This window comes from Thamnophis sirtalis, unplaced genomic scaffold (assembly GCF_051295495.1).
Source record: "Thamnophis sirtalis isolate CommonGarterSnake01/CBP01778 unplaced genomic scaffold, rThaSir2_p1.2 scaffold_11, whole genome shotgun sequence".
NCBI lineage: Eukaryota > Metazoa > Chordata > Lepidosauria > Squamata > Natricidae > Thamnophis > Thamnophis sirtalis.
Window position 1 is genome coordinate 69,965,414 of NW_028261391.1, and position 18,576 is coordinate 69,983,989.

The following is an 18,576-nucleotide window of genomic DNA, read 5'->3' on the forward strand; positions in this document are numbered from 1 at the left end:
TGTTTGTGATTCTCTGGTCATTGCTTTAACTATTTAAAGAGTTCTATTACGTATGTATATTTTTTTAAAAAGTCCTTGTTTCAAAATAAGATTAAAAGTGTCAGTCCTGTAGTTCCCGTTATCTGAAACTGGGTGATTATTTAGGTGGGCCTCATGGCCCTTGTTTCCATCCGAGTCAAAGGTTCATCTCTTCTTTCTTCCCTGCAGTGCCATTATGACTGGCTCCTATAACAACTTCTTTCGGATGTTTGATCGGAATACGCGGAGAGATCTTACGTTAGAGGCCTCCAGAGAAAGTAGCAAACCTCGGGCGATCTTAAAGCCCCGGAAAGTCTGTACGGGGGGCAAAAGAAAGAAAGACGAAATAAGTGTTGACAGCCTGGACTTCAATAAGAAGATCCTCCACACAGCCTGGCACCCAGCGGAGAACATCATTGCTGTAGCTGCAACCAATAACTTGTATATATTCCAAGACAAAATTAATTAAAGACGGCTCATTTGAGGACAGCGTTGTCGTCTTGAATAGTTAAGCTCTGTTGTTTATCTGTCAGAGGCGGCCTTCTTGTCCTTCCCGTAAAGAACATGGATGCACTTATTCCCCCTTTAGAGGCAAAGGAGAGAAACCGGCCTGGACTTGAGTTCGTGGGGTGTTTCTGCCTTCAGTGAGGGGGGGACGGGGGGGACATGGAATTGGTTTTTGTAAACAAGGAAAGCCCACTGGAAGCAGAATTGATGGACAATACTTAATAAAAGTCACTATTAAAAAATGTATTTATTTAAGTCTGAGCCTTCCTTTCCAGTTGATAGACCAAAAATCTAACACCCAAGAAACAAATTGTCATAAAAAATGTAATTTCTATCTCACACGCTCTTTATCTGCTGTAATATTTGGGCCTTTCAGAACATATATCTATTTGTGCTTTCTGCCTGTGAACGCTCTTTCTCTGGCCTTCATCTAAGCTTTAGGTGTTTCTACCTTTGAGCATAGAGGTAAGTCTGGAGTTGGGTGTGTAGACAGGTTTTTCATGTGTATTTACTCACCAACTGTATCTATAACCACACCTTCTGGTGTAAACCACTTAATAAAAATAACAAACTATAAAAAAAGTGTTTTTAAATCTGAAAGTATGTATTCAGTCTTTTTTATTGCATGTATTGAGATTGTGCAAGATACCCGGTGGAAAGATTTGAAAAGTTGTCCCCTCAAAAATATTTATTATACAAAAAGAGCAGTTTTGGGTGGTGTCCTTACTGCTTCAAACTCTAAATTGAAATTTGTATCCAGCTGTCGTCTTTACCCTCGTTTGTATATTGCTTTTCTATGTTTAAAAGAAGATATACGGTATGCACACAAGAGGTGATGTGAAAAACAGCCCCTTTACTTACATGTAGCCTTAAAACACATAATGGGCCATGTACATCAGAACTTTCAATAATCATTGTTTTTGGTTAATAGTAAATATGCTTTACAATTAATGGTAATGTGCATTAATGTGCATTACATTTTTTTTACACTAGTTCAATGTTTTCAAGAAGATTTTTTTTAATACTAAACTAGGCATAAGCAGACGCAAGCATATTGCCCCTGAAGCTCAACCTTGTATGTTATTAAAATTAAATTATGCCAAACAGGAGCACATTTAGATGTATTTCAACTCTTAATCTGGGCCTGTGACACCAGGAGAGACCGACACCTGGCTGTCTGAAGGCTGATGTGGAAATGTATTTATACAATGCTAAATTTCCACTAGGAATGGGGGCAAAGAAAAATGCATCTCTTTGATGATATTTTTTTTCATAGAAGTAGGAATAACTCCCAGTATTTCACCGTAAACATCTCTGGGAGTAAAACTCAGAAATAGCAGTGGGCACAGTTTTGATAGATGACTTATCTTCCACTTTCTGTAAAGTTTAACTGCTGAATGTGCCTATGAAATCCCCCTTAAAATGCAGGCCCTTTGAGCTTCCTGGAGATAAGATAGGGTGATTTGTTAAAGCTCTAAATTAAATGAAGGTTTAATATGATTATTAAAAGTATGAGTAGGCAAGAGGAATGTGTCTCTGATCTTATCCTGTCAATGTTCACGGAGTGCCACTCATCCTCAGAATCTAACACCAATTGGGTGGATCTGAAAATAAAAATCATATACTGTATATCAGTTGTGACACTATTTGCAAATCTTGAAATGTGGAACCGATCGGTCACTTAACCCTTGGATTGACTTTGTTCCCTCCCTCCCTTCCTGCAAAACAAATACAATGGGTTTGTATATAATTGTTCTATTATTTTGATCAAAAAGTTTAATAAATTTTAAATGTTTACCTGAATTTGTACTGTGTACTTTAAAACTTTTTCAATGTTCTTTCCCTAAATTTGCATTAAATGCCTTTGAAATATATATATATTTAATACTCATTGTGCAGTACTGTGCTAGTTGATAGCAGATAGTGTTCAAAAATAAGTTAAATTTGATTCTTCCTAGACCTGGTTCTCATTTGTATTTTGGGAATACAAGTTCTGCTTTTTCCTCTTGTACTCTTGATTTTAAATCCTATTTTTAACATGTTTACGTGATTGTGCATATGAAATGTGTTCCATCCTAACAAAGATCATACATTTACAACGTTGATATTGCTTATATTCGATTGTTAATTATAAATTAGCAAATCAAAACTGCAGAGATGTTAACATTTTCAGTCTGAATGACTCCATCAATTTCTTCTATAGACATCAGTATTTAAGGAGTTCAGTGGATGAAAATTAAGCATTTACTATTGTATTGCAGCCATCCTCCCTTTCTTAAAGAAAGGCCTTTTTTGACATTGTTTGTAAAACGGAGCAGGTATTGCTGACTTCTGCACGTCTGATTGGATTAATTTTAACTATCTGGCTCCTCATTGTTTATGATACATTTTCTGCTCATGAGTATTCATAGCCTATGGAGACTTCGTGATTGCTTTTCCTCATTGCAAGTTTCAATTTATGTTCCCAGAAATTAAATTAAGGAATTGGATACTCTATAAAGTGAAACATCTTGCCATCAACCTCCACCATCACTTTATCAGTGAGATAGGTGGCATATATATTTAACAAATACAAATAAAACACTAGGGCTATAGATGTTTATAGGGTCAAAAATCAGGATTTTGGATGTGTACTCTGCTTACTAGGGAAAAAAATATGGTAAAAATCTGGAGAGAGATGCAACAAGCATCTTTCGTTTGTTTAAAGGGTTTTGTTATTGGCTGCAGCTAACTCCCTATTTTGACCAGGACAGTCTCTCTTGTCGGCCAATCATATAAAGTACCTTAAAAACTAAACATTTGAATTTGAAAATTGTTTGCTTAGGCTTCAACCCTTTATTTTCTAAGATGGGCACATATGACTTCAATTTCCAAAGAGGACATTTGAAAACAACCCCAGAATAACATTTATTTAGTTTCATCATACATTAGTGCACTAGAGAATTCAAAAGCAACATATAAATTTACACACTGCTTTTATTATTTTAGCACAGTAGCAACAAAAACATGGACGTTTGATGCACTATTTCACAGCTTACTGATTTGACAAAAAGCTGGAAAATAACCACTTTATATGCTCACCATTTATCTGACATGATGGCCAGTAGTGACATTGTCGTAGAACTATTGTACACGCTTTTTGATTCATTTAAAAAAAAAGTTAAATCAGCAGTACAAATGTGATCACACAGTAGCTAATTGAAGAACAAACAATTTTCGAATAATATTGACTAGTTTACTAGATCAAGGCAAACCCCCATTTCATAAGTCTATGAAGGCTTCCAGTAAATGAAAATTAAAAGGAAGCAAGTTTCATCAGATGGTGTATTTATTTAATTTGCAATCATCAAGATAATGGTCTACTAAACTATGGTCTTTAAAAAAAAAATCAACCGGTCTCTGAACCTGTTAAGTCAACCCATCTACACAGCTAACTATTTGAGCCTATGTGTCCTTTTTTCCCCAATCGAAGTGAATAAAGAATCTGTTCAAGACAAAACTTTCAAAACTTGTGGTGCTTCCACCATTATAAATATGTAGCAACTATATTAACGGCAAAATAAAATAAAGCCAAATTATTCAGTTGATCAAATAGCATTTACTACAAATGATGCAAGCTTGTGAAAGATGTGTGGGCTTCATTTCCCAGAATTCCCCAGCCAGTCCTGCATTCTGGAAATTGAAGGAGGACACACATTTAAAGTTGCCAAAGTTGAGAAGCATTGCAATAGGATGATCTATTCTACGGGGCACAGTATCAGTTACTCATTCCAGTTCTAACTCGAGCATAAAATAAATCATCTACCAAATAAGATCAAAATTGGTGCAAGAAAAATATATATACACCAATACTACAGAAAGAATAAAGGTAGATTCTAATCATGCCCCTTCTAGGGATCATGTGCCCCTCCCTCCCCCCCCCCCAAAAAAGAGCAAAACTGGATTCTAGAATGGCAGAATATTCAGGGGGTCAAAAATAAAAATAAAAATACAGCTGCTGCCACTGCGTGACTGAAATCCCACCTCCTTAATGTAGCGCAGATAAAAAGGGGGTGAGACCTCGTTTTGATGGGTAACAAGGCAGCCACCATCTCGACTTTTTAACTGATATTCTACCCCCTCAAACACTTTCCAACATGAAGGTTTAAGTTAAGCCCTCTTGAGAGACTAGCTATGAGAGGATTAAATCAAGCCAGCCTTTTTCCAATGCTGTGCGGGCTGCAACCCAGAGGCTGCCTTCACACAGAAAGCTAAGGCAGCTATTATTTTTAATGACACTTTATTTGAACAAGTTGCATCGTATTAATTGCTGAGCGAATTCTCATCCTTTATTGTGACCGATGAACAATAAGACCTTTAAATAAAAGCAACAGAGGCCACAATGCATTGTTTTCATTTATGTACGAGTAAATCTCAAGTCTTACTAGGTCAGAAGCCAGGCAACTAAAATGTGTAACCAGAGCCCTTAAAACTATTGTGGCCTTTGCTCAAAGCTTTCAGCGCAAGAATATTCTCTCTTCCTTAAAATATCATTTTCTTTTAGGGATTATTGAAACTCTGTCCAGAACCTCTAGCACAACAGCCCTGCTCATTTCACTCCCCTTTTTTTGTAGCCCGCAAGGAATGGGGAAGCCTGGCTGGGCCACACCACCCCTCCTACTTTGCAAGCCCTCTTGATGAACAGAACATGAAAATCACAGAAGACCCTTTTCAGACTAGAAATGAACCTTCCTTAACTTTTCTGCCAGATATTACGATTCAATGTTGAAGACGTGGAAAGAATGTGTGGGTAACATCAGAGCTCTATGCCTGGCCATTATGCTCATTGTGCTTCCATTCTTTATAACAGGGATCTGGCCTGCTGCACATCTAGAATAACACAGCAATGTGCAGGAGAGGGGAAAAGCCATGCTCTCTCTCTCTATTCCCAGCTCCTTGCACATCTACAGCAGAGAGAGAGAGAAAGAGAGAAAGGAAGAAAGAAAGAAAGAAAGAAAGAAAGAAAGAAAGAAAAAGAAAGAAAGAGAAGAAAGAAAGAAAGAAAGAAAGAAAGAAAGAAAGAAAGAAAGAAAGAAAGAAAGAAAGAAAGAAAGAAAGAGCCAACCAACATGGAAAAGGTAAGACAGCACCTGACAAACAGCTATTTCTTTGGTAACTGCCACCATTCACCCTGAGTACCTTCCTATATATTCACACAGACCGGACCAATGGCCAACAGCTACAGCGTTTGTGATTAAAAAGGCAGACCCACTATGACTCACTGGGGATGTCCTACGATATGAAGCAATGCCTTGCAAGTCAGAGATGAGAGATTTCTATTCACCAGTCAGAGGGGAAAATGGAATGGCTTAATGCTATTTTCCCACAAGGAGCTTCTTGGAAGAAATTCCTTTCTTACAAGTTTTCTGACTTTGAGAAAAATCACATTACGTATTTACTAAAACCGTTGTCTCAACAGCTGCATACAAACTTTTGCTGGAAAGAGAAAGAAAAGGTTCCATATTAAGACATACATATATCAAAACACTCTACTGATTCATTTTTTATATTTCAAAGCATCTCAGTAATTCATTTCATCTCAAATAGCAAAAACTTATTCTTAAGAAATTTAAGGCCATTCTACTTTTGTTGACCATAGCTTTCTTTCCAAAAAAAAAAAAAAAGTGGTGTCTTTTCCACAACTAATCATTACGAATCTTTTCAAAACTGGACAAAAACAAATTGTACATGGATCCCTTCCCAGATGTTCACAGTTCACAGAATATTTTCGTTTTGTTTGCTACACTGTTCATTCTTGCAATAATAGCAACAAAGAGAAATTGTCAAGCAGGGATAATGAAATGTGGGCCACTGCACATGCTGAACAACATCTCCCCAACGTCCTTTGCGACTGGCCCAAAGTTGGAGCTTCCTGGAAGTTTTGGTTCCTCACTCCTGTTCTAAGCTACGCTATATTAAATTGTGCAAATCAGAATTTATATATAAGAGCAGTTGGGGTAATTGGGTAATCTTCCTTTTCTTTTGCAAGATCCCTTTACGCAACAAAACATACATTGTCATATTATGATTATACATTTGGAGGTTTCTTCTGTTCGGTTCACCACTTTATAATGCCTGGATGAAGTTTGTCGTGATTTGCAAAAGAGATGAATTCATTTCGTTTTACAAGGAGCTGCTGGAAGCTGTGATTGTCAGCCGTTTCCCAATATAGATCCTGAAACACAAAAACAGCCAGTAAGAATTTCTGCTGAATTTGAACTGCATTTTCAACCTCACCTCTTTTCTCATGAATGTAAGTTAGTTTATCAGGCACAAATCACTCAAAAATGGACTACATCAGTGTTTTTTTCAATTTTGGTGGCTTTAAGATGTGTGGATTTCAACTATCAGAATTTCAACTGGCATTCCCAGACTCTAGATCAGTGTTTCTCAACCTTGGCAACTTGAAGATGTCCGGACTTCAACTCCCAGAATTCCCCAGCCAGCGGATGCTGGCTGGGGAATTCTGGGAGTTGAAGTCCGGACATCTTCAAGTTGCCAAGGTTGAGAAACACTGATCTAGATGTTATTTTCGAATGTAACTGTTCAAACATTTTCTTGACATACATTAGAATCCATATCAGCCCAGATAACACTAAAGGTATTCCTTGACTTATGACTGATCACTTAATGATGATAGATCCCCCCCAAAAGGTATACCTGACTTGGTTGAGAAGTTCTGATGGCCTCAGTCACATCATCCCATTTTGGATGCTGGGCTCCTGGCCTGCCTTTGCAGCCATTTGCGGTGCCTAGTGGTCACATCCCTGCAATGTATGGTTTTTAGCAGAAACAAGCATTTCTTTGTGTTTCCAGGAAAAAAAATGCCCCTTGGGTGCAATGGGTTTGCTTAACAACCATCGCATTTGTTAGTGATTGTGATGTCTGTTTAACAACCGTAGCAAAAAAGATCACAAAAGCAGGCATGGTCAGTCACATGGTGACCCGCTCAGTGACCTGCATGACTTACTATAAGGTGCAATTATGGTTGTAAGTCGAGGATTACTTGTACTGAAACATGTTTTCCACTGATTTCACATTCATCTCTATAATCTGTCTATCACAGGACCATTCCATTAACCAGTAGTTTAATTATATAACAAATTAGATTGTTTCATAAACCTGTGGATTTATGAGTAATAACCACTGTTTGCAAAACTGCAACAGTGTAATGGGGAAAAAAAAACCAATGATTTGGTCTTATGAACAATAACAGACACACCTGTGAAGTTGTACAATGCAGAAAATGATGTGGTTGATATCTGAGAAGAGTCACTAGGAAGACTCGGAGTGGATTCTCAACACACTTGAAGCTATCATGTAGTTAGGTTTTATGAACTTAAGACTACCTGTACATATGGAGTACATATGCAAAGCAGGGTATGGATTAGCTGCCAGCTAAATATTTTCTGCACATTAACACTTATAAAAGCAGGGTGTTTTTATAAAATACTTTTTTAAAAAAGGGGAAGGCAATATGCTGCAAATTTATAATACCAACATGTGGTCTACTCAGAAGGAGGCACCTGATGCCGTTCAGAGGTTGAGTACAATTCCCAGCCTCCTTCATCATCAATTTGGCTTCCTGTGGATGCTTGAAGTTGCATTTCAGCAACATCTGGACTACCAACCATGGAATCCTAAACTGGATTCCCCTCTTTTGGTCCACTCTGTAAACTACGGAATTTTAGTGACTGAGTTCCCAAGTGACCTCGTGGCTTCGAGCTTTCCAGGATTGTGAGCAGCAGCTTTTTCACTCCTACCTGGAATGGTCACGGAGTGAACACCGCATCTTTTGTAACATCTAAGTAACGTGTTGCGCTAGTGAGCGGTGGCCTCTCCCTCTCTCGGAGAGTCCTATGAGGAGTCCAGGAGGCCTTGCCGATACAGCCCACAAGATTTCTGGCTGTCAGAATAGAGGACCCGAGTGAATCCTTACCCTAATCCAATGGCGAGCAGATGGGAGAGCAAGAGAGATGGCAAGAAAATCTTCAAGAATTCTGCAGAAAATATGCCTCCCTTCTTCATGACGCTTGTGTTTCTCATGCTGAGTGTACCTGCGCGCTTAGGGTGTTTAAAGAGAAATTCCCTGGTTTAGGAGAAGACAAAAACATTTTTAATCCATAATTGTTTGCGGTCCCATTTATATATTTATCATAATGGAAAGAAACAAATCTGCATTGTCCATTATCAAGGTCACTCACTTGGGGGGAATATTCTCCGGCCGGCTCGACCAGTCCCACATCCAATCTGAATTTTTCTTCAAGAGCCGTTCAACTTCTCTCCTCCTTTCCAGAAAATCTTCCTCAGACTAAAACGAAGATAGGTAGAATCAAGTGAGCTGGCTCCCTTCTCAGAACAGAGGTCTATAAGTGGACAAGGGGACTTTGGATCCAGGATAGACAACCATTTGGCTGTTCCTTAAAGGTGTTGTGGCTTTTCCTAGAGTTTCATAGTAGAAATACAAGTACAGAGTTTGAATAAAGAAGGTATTAAACAGGCACAAAGTCTCAAAAGAGATGCAGCTGGAGAAGCCACAAATAAATAATAAAGAGTACGCCGCATGAATCCATCCATCCACCCATCCTGTCTGTCTGTCTATAACAGTGGTCTCCAACCTTGGCCACTTTAAGACCTGTGGACTTCAACTCCCAGAGTTCCTCAGCCAGCTTTGCTGGCTGAGGAACTCTGGGAGTTGAAGTCCACAGGTCTTAAAGTGGCCAAGGTTGGAGACCACTGGTCTATAATATCATCTATCTTCTATATCATCTATCTATCATCTATCTACTGCAAGGGTGTCAAACTTACATTGTCACAGCTGCATCACGTGATGTATCAGGACTTTTTCCCCCTTCGCTAAACCGGGAGTGGGCGTGGCCAGTGCATGGCGCATCCAGCCTGCAGGCTGGGAGTTTGACAGCCCTGATCTACAGCATCATCTATCAGTCTATTGATCTACCACCTGTCTTTCTATCATCTATTTATCCCTTTCTATCATCTACCTAAGAGACACGGCGGCGCAGTGGTTGGAGTGCAGTACTGAAGGCTATTTCTGCTCATCACCGGCTGCCAGCAGTTCAGCGGTTCAAATCTCACCAGGCTCAAGGTTGACTCAGCCTTCCATCCTTCCGAGGTGGGTAAAATGAGGACCCAGATTGTTGTTGGGGGCGATATGCTGACTCTGTAAACTGCTTAGAGAGGGCTGTAAAGCAATATATAAGTCTAAGTGCTATTGCTATCTTCTATCATCTATCTAATATCTTTCTCTTATCTATACAGACCTTCTCATCCATACAATGAGCTCACATTTTATATCTGATGTTAAATCATCATGAACTTGGAAGCCTGATTTCACAATCTGACAATACTCTACTGCTCTATAAAATTCAAATCAAGCCAAGCTAATTCAACCAAGTCTGAGGACAGATGAGGACAGATCTTGACAAGAGAGATTCTCTGGTGTCTGAATAAGGTAAACTAGTCACAACTGAGAAATAGCCAAATAATGACAAAGCCACCTCACAAATGGAAAGTTCTTCCAGCATGAAAGATTCCTTGTTAAAGAGGATCAATTGGCTTCCTCCATGCTAGCTAACTGGATCTCTCATAGCAACAGAAACGCTGCAGAGAAGCTCAAAGGGTATCGAGAGCAAATTTTGCTAAGCCGGAGTTACGTGCTTGGAGCAAACAAAATTCCAGCAGCTGCATTTCCCTCCAAGTAGCATCAGTGTGTAGATAGTTTCCAATATGACTGTGTCGTTCAGGCAGTGATTTTCCAAACTGTGTGCCAAAACTGAAATGGGTCTGCTAAAAACTACCAAGCACATTTCCCAGCTGTAAATGAGACTCTGCAGAAAATGCAATCTCCCAGGAAGAAGGGATTTTCCTCTCTTCAAAGAAAAACACGACACAGGCCAAAATCCATTTTTATTTAGACTTTACCTGAGAACTGTTCTTTTCTCCGCTGGCTCGACTCTCCGCTTCTGAAGTTCTGTGAACATCCTGGGGTGTCTGGGAACGTGGTGGGCTTGGGGGAGGGGGAGGAAAAATGAAAATAACCAAGAAACAAGATTGACTGATTCATGTTTTACCAGGACAAGATAACTTCACATCCCAATAAAGTTTACAAGGCTACTTAAGACCTTGCAGTCTAACCTGCCTTTTTATTGTGATAAGAACAGTAATAGGAATAAGGATGTTATGCATTCTGGAGCACCTTGGTAAAAGGGACAGATTTATTTTTTTAAAGGGACATCTTCCCAAGGTAAATGGGTAGCAATTCTGGTTTTGTGAAAAAGCAGTAGTTTTTCCCCCAAATCTTTAGTGTGTTCAACCTATACAAAGGGAGTCTGATTGAGCAAATACCACAAGTGGTTTGGTAATTGCTTATTTCTTTCATAAATAAAGTCATCTAAAATGCAAAAAATAATAATAATTAGTACTTAATTTTTCCTGGAATCCCTCATAGTGTCAATTGAGAATAGGTAGCTCCTACTTTCATCATACTACATAGGAAAGGCTTAAGCTTTCCCTTCACAATTATCATCCCTATTACAAAATAATCCTGTTTTGACTTGAAATGCATTTTGATTTACATGTAACTTTTAATATATAAAAGGCACTTCTGTTAAGTTTAGTCTGGTCCAGTTCTCCAATCCTGAATAGCTCCATCTTTTTGCGGCTGTGTTTGCAAAACACACAAACCAGCTAATCACCTTTAAACGTAACGCACTGTGGAAATTCAATTCCTGGGTCATTTTATGGTTCTGGGTGTTGAGCAATCCCTCTGCACCCAATTAACTTACACCAGAGTCCAATTAACCATGGATAAGTATCTTGCCCCATGGCAGATAAGTTGGCAGGTACATCACCACTACTGTTTATTGTGGTTGTGTGGTTAAATCTACGCTTCTACTCACAAGCTTTGGAATGCAAAGAGTTGTTTATCCGGGCTCCCTCTTTTTGTTAATTTATTTCAAGCGCTTTTATGTGGCCAGAAAGGCACCAAAAGCAACTCATGACTGACAGGCTACACTTTAGATCAGGGACGGCGAACCTTTTTGGCACCGAGTCCCCAAACCGGAATGTCTGTGTGTGCTTGCACACTTGCGTGCCAGAGCCCTGGAAGCTTAAAGAACAGCTGGCCAGTGTGCATGCGCGCTCCGGCCACCTGGTTTCTGGTACATGCATGTGTGCTGGCCAGGTGGTTTTCCCATGCGCCAGAGCACCGGAAATCCAAAGACCAGGTGGCCAGCATGCGCACGCACACCAGCCAGCTGGTCTTGGGGGTTCACGGGGCTCTGGCATGTGCGAAGGCCAGCTGGCAAGCATGCAAGGTGCTGTGATGGAAGTATAAAGTATAAAAGTATAAAGAAAAATATAGGAAACTTCCAAAGGCTTCTTAACCATTGTACTACCGTCCCTCTGTTATGCTTAACGTTCCCTAGCAGTTGTGAAGGCAAAATGAGAGCTTATAGGGAGAAGTTTTGCAACGTGGCATTTCCCCCCCCGATAAGCGTGGCCATAGTGTATGGGGCTGGACTGAGGTGGAGGCAGATTAGTCCCAGCCAATACCTAGCCCCCTCTTTGATGGGGATCGAGATGAGAATAAAAACTGGTTGTAGCTCAGGAAATGGAGCAAGACTCAAATTCCTCTGAACGCTGACAAAAGTTTCCCAAAAGAAGCTTTATTTAAAGTTTTTCTCAAAAGCCAACAACATCCCCAATGTCATCAGGTCTGGAGCTGGTCCCAAAGAGGCAGACAGCCCCAATCTAACATTTGCTTAGTTTCACAATATCCCTTCGTTCTCCGCAGCCGTGTCCCTTGTTAGCTTTGGAACCTCTCACTTAATAAGCGACCCCAGTTTTGTTTAAATAAAAAGTTGAACCTAAAAAGGGAAAAGTGGGCGAGATAACCTGGCCTCCAATCAGGAGGAAGGGCATCAGCTGCAAGACCAGGGACCATTTCATCATCCCCCTGACCAGACTTGTAATAGAGCCATTTAGAAGACTTCCCCCCCCCCCCCAGACAAATCAAAACAAAAGTTGGCCTTGCTTAAATTAAGACCCCACGGCTTTCAAGGACCTAAAGAGGCCGAGCATAACCTCAGGCCATACATTCACTTCCCCAGCTCGGTACCTTTCTACAACTACAACTCCCATTATCCTTGATGACACTCATGGAGAAGCATTGCCTATGACTGGTAAAAACACAATTGAAATATCTAGAGCAGCGAATGCTGGCTGGGGAATTCTGGGAGTTGAAGTCCGGACATCTTCAAGTGGCCAAGGTTGAGAAACACTGATCTAGAGGTTAGCCAGAAGGTTAAGGTAGTCCTCAACTTACAACAGTTCATTTAATAACCGTTCAAAGTTACAACGGCACTGGGAAAAGTGACTTATGGCTGTTTTTCACACTTAGGGCAAATGCAGCATCCCTAGGGTCACATGACCAGAATCCAGACACATTTTGCAACTGACTCGCATTTATGACGGTCACAGTGTCCTGGAGGTCACGTGACCACCGTTTGGCAACCTTCTGACAAGCAAAGTCAATTGCTAGTTTCACTTAACAACCGTGTTACTAACTTAGCAGCTGCAGGGATTCACTTAACAACGGTGGCAAGAAAGGTCTCAAAAGGGGGCGAAACTCATTTAACGAGTTTAAATGAGCTGAAATTTTGGGTTCAATAGTGGCCGTAGGTGGAGGACTACCTGTGCCTTCAGCCGAAAGGAGAGAGGATGCGCTGTGAGCATCCTGTGTCCGGAGTACCTGTCGCAGTGAGAGCTCTCTCGCGAGCTGCTTCTTCCAGACTCATGCTGGGCGTCCAGAAGGATCTTCTCCATGTCACCGTTATAAATAGAAACCGAAGCAGGAACTTGCTCCTGGCTGGCCGGCTGCCCACTCCCTCCGCTCCCATTGCTGCTGAAGTGCAATTCTACCCAGGACCCTGCTTGGTAAACATTGAGAAAGAACAAGAGCCACGAGGGTTTGTTAGGAAACCAAGCACTTTCCCTTGTTGACATTCCACTTCGTGCCCGACTTCACGGCCTCCTTCGCTGGCATTTTCAGGAGGTACAAAGAATACCCAGCTTGTTGCCTGTTAATAATAAAACTCTGTGTGGTGACTCCGTGCATAAGTATTTTAGATCCATCTCGTGCAATGCTGTGTTGCTCAGGACAAAAGCTGTGCTTCTATATTTACAAGACAAGCACTCTAATGGCTATACGGTATAAAATCTTTCTTTAAAGATTTTTTTTAACCTGCCTTTATTGCTTTTATAAATAGCTCGAAGGAGGGGAACGTATCTGACGCTTTCCCCCTCTATTTTCCCCACAACCAAACCCCCGTGAGGTGAGGTGAGTTGGGTTGAGAGGGGCTGCCTGGCCCAAGGTCACCCAGAACTCCCACGCCTGGTTTCTAACTCTGCAAAATAAACAGGTGATCCTTTTAACGTACAGCAAGCTGATTTCACAAGATGCGACCATTCTCATTTTAAATCTTTTCAAGTTAACTTAAAATGCTTGTGGGTTTTTAAAAAGCGGGATGGAACCACAACGGACTGGTATTAATTATCATTGTGAACAGTAATTGGCTATGCCACTAGTAGAAAAATCTGTATGGAACAGACCACACTTTAGTTGCTGGAAGCGCAACAATGATTTAAATGAGAATAAGCTAACTTTAAGGCAAGTGGGGTGAAATCACGCTGGAAAACGGGGTTTGTGGAACTATAATGAAATGACGAACTGAACTATCAGAAAACATTCTTACATCCAAACATCTGTCTTCCTTATTTTTTTTTGATGGACAGCTTTCTGTCCCAACTGTATATTTTACAGTTCTGTTCATTGGCCTATTTCTGTGGATTGCAATTCTCAGGATGCTCAGGAACAGAAGGGGAAAACAGGAAGTCAAATGGGCAGAAAGAAAGGAGAAGAGACCAGACAGCATGGAGCATCTTTGTTATCAGATCTTAAGACATAGATTGCATTCACACAACATATCCCATTTAATTTACTGCAGAACGTTAACAAAAAAAAATTCCTCCCTAGGCTAACCTGAAAAATAAACAGTCTGAGCCTTGGGAAACATTTCCTCACAAAACTCAACTGACATTATAAAAAGCTTCAGTTCAGCTCTTGCTCACAATGCTTAGGCAAATGAAAGCTACCCAGTACTTTGATCTAAATGTGGCAGGCTGCAAATTAACAGACAATGCTTTTTTCACTGGCATAATTTCATTTTGAAAAAAGCCACAGGCGCTGAATTTCTCTTCCAGCCTATTTTTGGAGCCTTAGGAGGAATTAGCTAACAAAACTGCAAGAGAGGAGAATGGAAAGTCAAGTACGGTATATCTATCCACTTAACTTGGAATAAGGAAATTGGAAAAGAGGATAATACATGCTCTTTGAATAACAGCATTCATTAAAAAAGAGATAATCCTTAAAAGCCAGATTCGGCCCTTATCTACTCTGTACACCAAAAAAACAAGGCTGAAACTGCAGACTTCACAAAATATAAAGTATGCCATGTGGTGGCAAAAAGTACTAGATTTTACATCTTATATAAACTCTGCATGTATAATTAATTTATTCTCTCATTTAAGTTTCTCTGGAGAATATACATTTGTTTCTATAGTCTTAAGTGTCCAGTAGCAAAGATTCAATTTAAATTTCTTCTAGTGGGAAGGGAGGGTGACATTGTGTGGATGTATCGTATCTAGTGTGCATGTATGCTCCCTGTATCCTTCCTGTGGAATACACATCAACCTGCCAAGACATTGTACCTGCCTATTCAAAAGTTCCAACCAAAATCCATTAGAATGATTCCCAAGGAAGTCTTTGTATCAAGTGACAGTAAGCAGCACCAAATATTTGGTGTTAAAATAGAATGATGGAAACCTGAAGTTTTTTTTATTAGGAATAATGACTGTGAAATATAAAAAATAAATTCAGTATTTAATATTACATATAATTACAGCAGCAAGGATTGCCTTTGCCCAGAAATGGAAAAACAAATTAATTCCAAGCAAAGAGGAAATAATAAGAAAGGTGATGGACTGTGCTGAAATGGACAAATTAACAAAAGAAATCCAGGGAAAAGGAGAAACAGAAAAGTACCAGATATGGGATAAATGGTGTAGGTGGATGGAGGAAAGAAACAAGGATCAATGAAGGGAGACAACAAAGCCCAAAAATAGTAGTTAAGGAGAATTAACACACATATAGATGTATCCAAGTGGTTTAAACTTACTAGAGGTAATAATCAGCCAATATAGCAGACAGGGGAGTAAGATAAGAGGGTTAAGAACAAATGAAACATAATAGAAGGGGAAACAATATAAGGTGAGGGATATCGATTGGCAATTGCTATTAGAAAGAAGGAAGGAATCTCCTGTTCGTATTGTATTGCGTTAAATGTGGTATACATATAAGTTTTGTGTGTGTGTATTTTACATGTTTGTAAATAAAATATAAAAATATACATTTGGAAAGCTCAAGAAAACTTCTCTCAAGTTGGACAATATCCTGATACTTTCCTTCACAAACAATGGCAATAAAACGTGAAAACAATAATTCTGTTCTGACTTTTTCTTTGGCACATTAAGTGACCAAACCCCAGGAGAAGATAACCTCTAACATTGTTTACAAACATGATCTAAAAATGGGGAAAAGTCCCTTGTATGTTGCAATCCGCTTCCAGGTTTTTCTGCGTGGGGCTGTAAATCCCATGATGTCAGCTCTGAACCAGCCCAGATGTGTCAATAAGTTCCAAGGCCAATTATTTACAACTCTGAAAGCTATTAAGGGCTGAGTCACACACCCAGGGATCCTGTAGCAGCACACAGCCACAGCTACCGAGTTACAACCACAGATCTGCCTTCTCTCCCCTTCCAATAAACTCCGGCTATTTTAAAACCTTCCCCTTTTGCTGGCTCCCAGCCGGCCAAGGCAAAAGCCAACTACTCAAAGGCAAGAAAGAGTCCCCAAAATCCAGAGTTTGGGAGCTCTGAGAAACAGAGGAAATCCTGAATGACACAAAGGTAACTCCGGGGCATTCAGAATTTCCTTTGTTTCTCCTGCCCTCCAGAAACAATCCTAGGGAAAGGTCAATTGTAGGTAGTCCTCGACTTATGACCACAAGGGAGCCCACAATTTATGCTGCCAAGCGAGGCATTCGTTAAGTGAGTTTTGACCCATTTTACGAGCCATTTCCTTGCCCTACTGTTAACTCAACCCCTGCAGTCGTTATATTAGTCACACGACGGTCGCTCAATGAATCCGGTTTCCTCCCCGTTGACTTTGTTCACCCAAAAGTTGCGCAAGGGGGAAAATTGCGGGATCCCGGGAAACGATGGCCGTCCTGAAAACGAATCAGCGGTCAAAGCATCCAAATCTAAATCACCTGAGCCATGGGGATGCTGCCACCGTCTTTAAGTATGGAAAACGGCCGTAAGTCCCCTTTTTTGGGTCGTAAGTGTGGAAAACGGCCGCAAGTCCCCTTTTTTTGGGTCGTAAGTGTGGAAAACGGCCGCAAGTCCCCTTTTTTGGGTCATAAGTGTGAGAAATGGCCGTAAGTCCCCTTTTTGGTCGTAAGTGTGGAAAACGGCCGCAAGTCCCCTTTTTTGGGTCGTAAGTGTGAGAAATGGCCGTAAGTCCCCTTTTTGGTCGTAAGTGTGAGAAACAGCCATAAGTCCCCCTTTTTTGGGTCGTAAGTGTGAGAAATGGCCGTAAGTCCCCTTTTTGGTCGTAAGTGTGAGAAATGGCCATAAGTCCCCCTTTTTTGGGTCGTAAGTGTGAGAAATGGCCGTAAGTCCCCTTTTTGGTCGTAAGTGTGAGAAACAGCCATAAGTCCCCCTTTTTTGGGTCGTAAGTGTGAGAAATGGCCGTAAGTCCCCTTTTTGGTCGTAAGTGTGAGAAATGGCCATAAGTCCCCTTTTTTGGTCGTAAGTGTGAGAAACAGCCATAAGTCCCCCTTTTTTGGGTCGTAAGTGTGAGAAATGGCCGTAAGTCCCCTTTTTGGTCGTAAGTGTGGAAAACGGCCGCAAGTCCCCTTTTTTGGGTCGTAAGTGTGAGAAATGGCCGTAAGTCCCCTTTTTGGTCGTAAGTGTGAGAAATGGCCATAAGTCCCCTTTTTTGGTCGTAAGTGTGAGAAACAGCCATAAGTCCCCCTTTTTTGGTCGTAAGTGTGGAAAACGGCCGTAAGTCCCTTTTTTCAGGGGAACGGTCACTAACCGAGACGTTGTAAGTCGAGGACCACCTGTCCTGGGGGGAATATTAGCATTGATCGGGGAGGGGGCTGGGGGGGGGCTGGGGAGCCTGGGAAAGAATAACTTATAAGAGGTCCCTCTGCGGAGGGTCCGGGGGGAGGGACGGGGGTCTCTCTTACCCTGCAGGTTCTCCTCCCCCGAGGACATCGCTGGCGGCGCAGAGGCGCTTCTATTCCGGGGTCTCTTCTTCTTCTCCCAAGTTGCTCTCCGGTTCCGGCCAGCAGCGAGCGGTCCCGCCGGAGACGCTCCAGGGGCTGTTTTGACGGCTGTCTCCGCTCGAGGCTCCTCCGCTCGGCCGCTCCGCTCCGGTCCTCCCTCCCCGCCCGCCGCTGCCGCTGTTGTGGCTCTGGGGGCTATGACGTCAGAGGGGAACGGGGCGCCCCGATTGGCTGCAGGAACCACTCTCCGGCACGCCCCCTCCCCCTCCCCGGGGTGGGCGGGGCGTCTTCTGAAGAGGCTGCGGAGACCGGCAATCGCTCGGATCGATACCGATCGATCGGTATACGCGATCGAGCCCCGAGAAGGATCGCGGTCTCTAGAAAGCAGCGCGACTTTCTCCGTCCCCGCCAGGCATTTAAAGTCGTTCGGTGGGGGGGGGGAGGGGAGGGGAGGAACCTCAGCTGAGGGATCTAACAAAAACAAAGAAGCGCCCGCCCACCACGCTGTTGTTCAGCGTCTTCTCGCTTTCCTCCGGATTGGCTGAAGTGGGGGGTTGGCGAAGGGGCGGGATTGGTCGGT

General features: G+C 41.6%; 2 protein-coding genes across 4 annotated transcripts in view; one reads left to right on the plus strand and one right to left on the minus strand.

Moving 5' to 3' along the window:
- Positions 1 to 2,328, plus strand: part of PPP2R2D (protein phosphatase 2 regulatory subunit Bdelta) — a 33,762-nt gene extending 31,434 nt beyond the window's left edge. For all 3 annotated transcript variants that reach the window (XM_087725989.1, XM_087725990.1, XM_087725991.1), the window contains one exon: positions 208 to 2,328. In XM_087725989.1, the coding sequence (XP_087582115.1) occupies positions 208 to 487 (280 nt within the window). In that variant the 3' untranslated portion in view covers positions 488 to 2,328. The remainder of the gene's footprint in view (positions 1 to 207) is intronic.
- A 3,991-nt stretch (positions 2,329 to 6,319) lies between these two features.
- BNIP3 (BCL2 interacting protein 3) lies at positions 6,320 to 18,146 on the minus strand. Its single transcript, XM_087725992.1, has 6 exons — positions 17,958 to 18,146; positions 13,337 to 13,514; positions 10,507 to 10,591; positions 8,769 to 8,875; positions 8,504 to 8,653; positions 6,320 to 6,739 (listed from the first exon to the last, which is right to left on the minus strand). Exons 1-6 carry the CDS (start codon positions 17,983 to 17,985, stop codon positions 6,688 to 6,690), a joined length of 600 nt encoding a protein of 199 aa, XP_087582118.1. The 5' UTR covers positions 17,986 to 18,146; the 3' UTR covers positions 6,320 to 6,687.
- Positions 18,147 to 18,576: the final 430 nt, after the last annotated feature.

Coding starts and splice junctions, on each gene's coding strand:
- BNIP3 (XM_087725992.1), bottom strand. CDS start 17,985: ATGTCCTCGGGGGAGGAGAACCTGCAGG. Junction 13,515..17,957: donor GGGGGAGGAGAACCTGCAGG/GTAAGAGAGACC, acceptor TTTACCAAGCAG/GGTCCTGGGTAGAATTGCAC. Junction 8,876..10,506: donor GAGAAAAGAACAGTTCTCAG/GTAAAGTCTAAA, acceptor TCTTCGTTTTAG/TCTGAGGAAGATTTTCTGGA.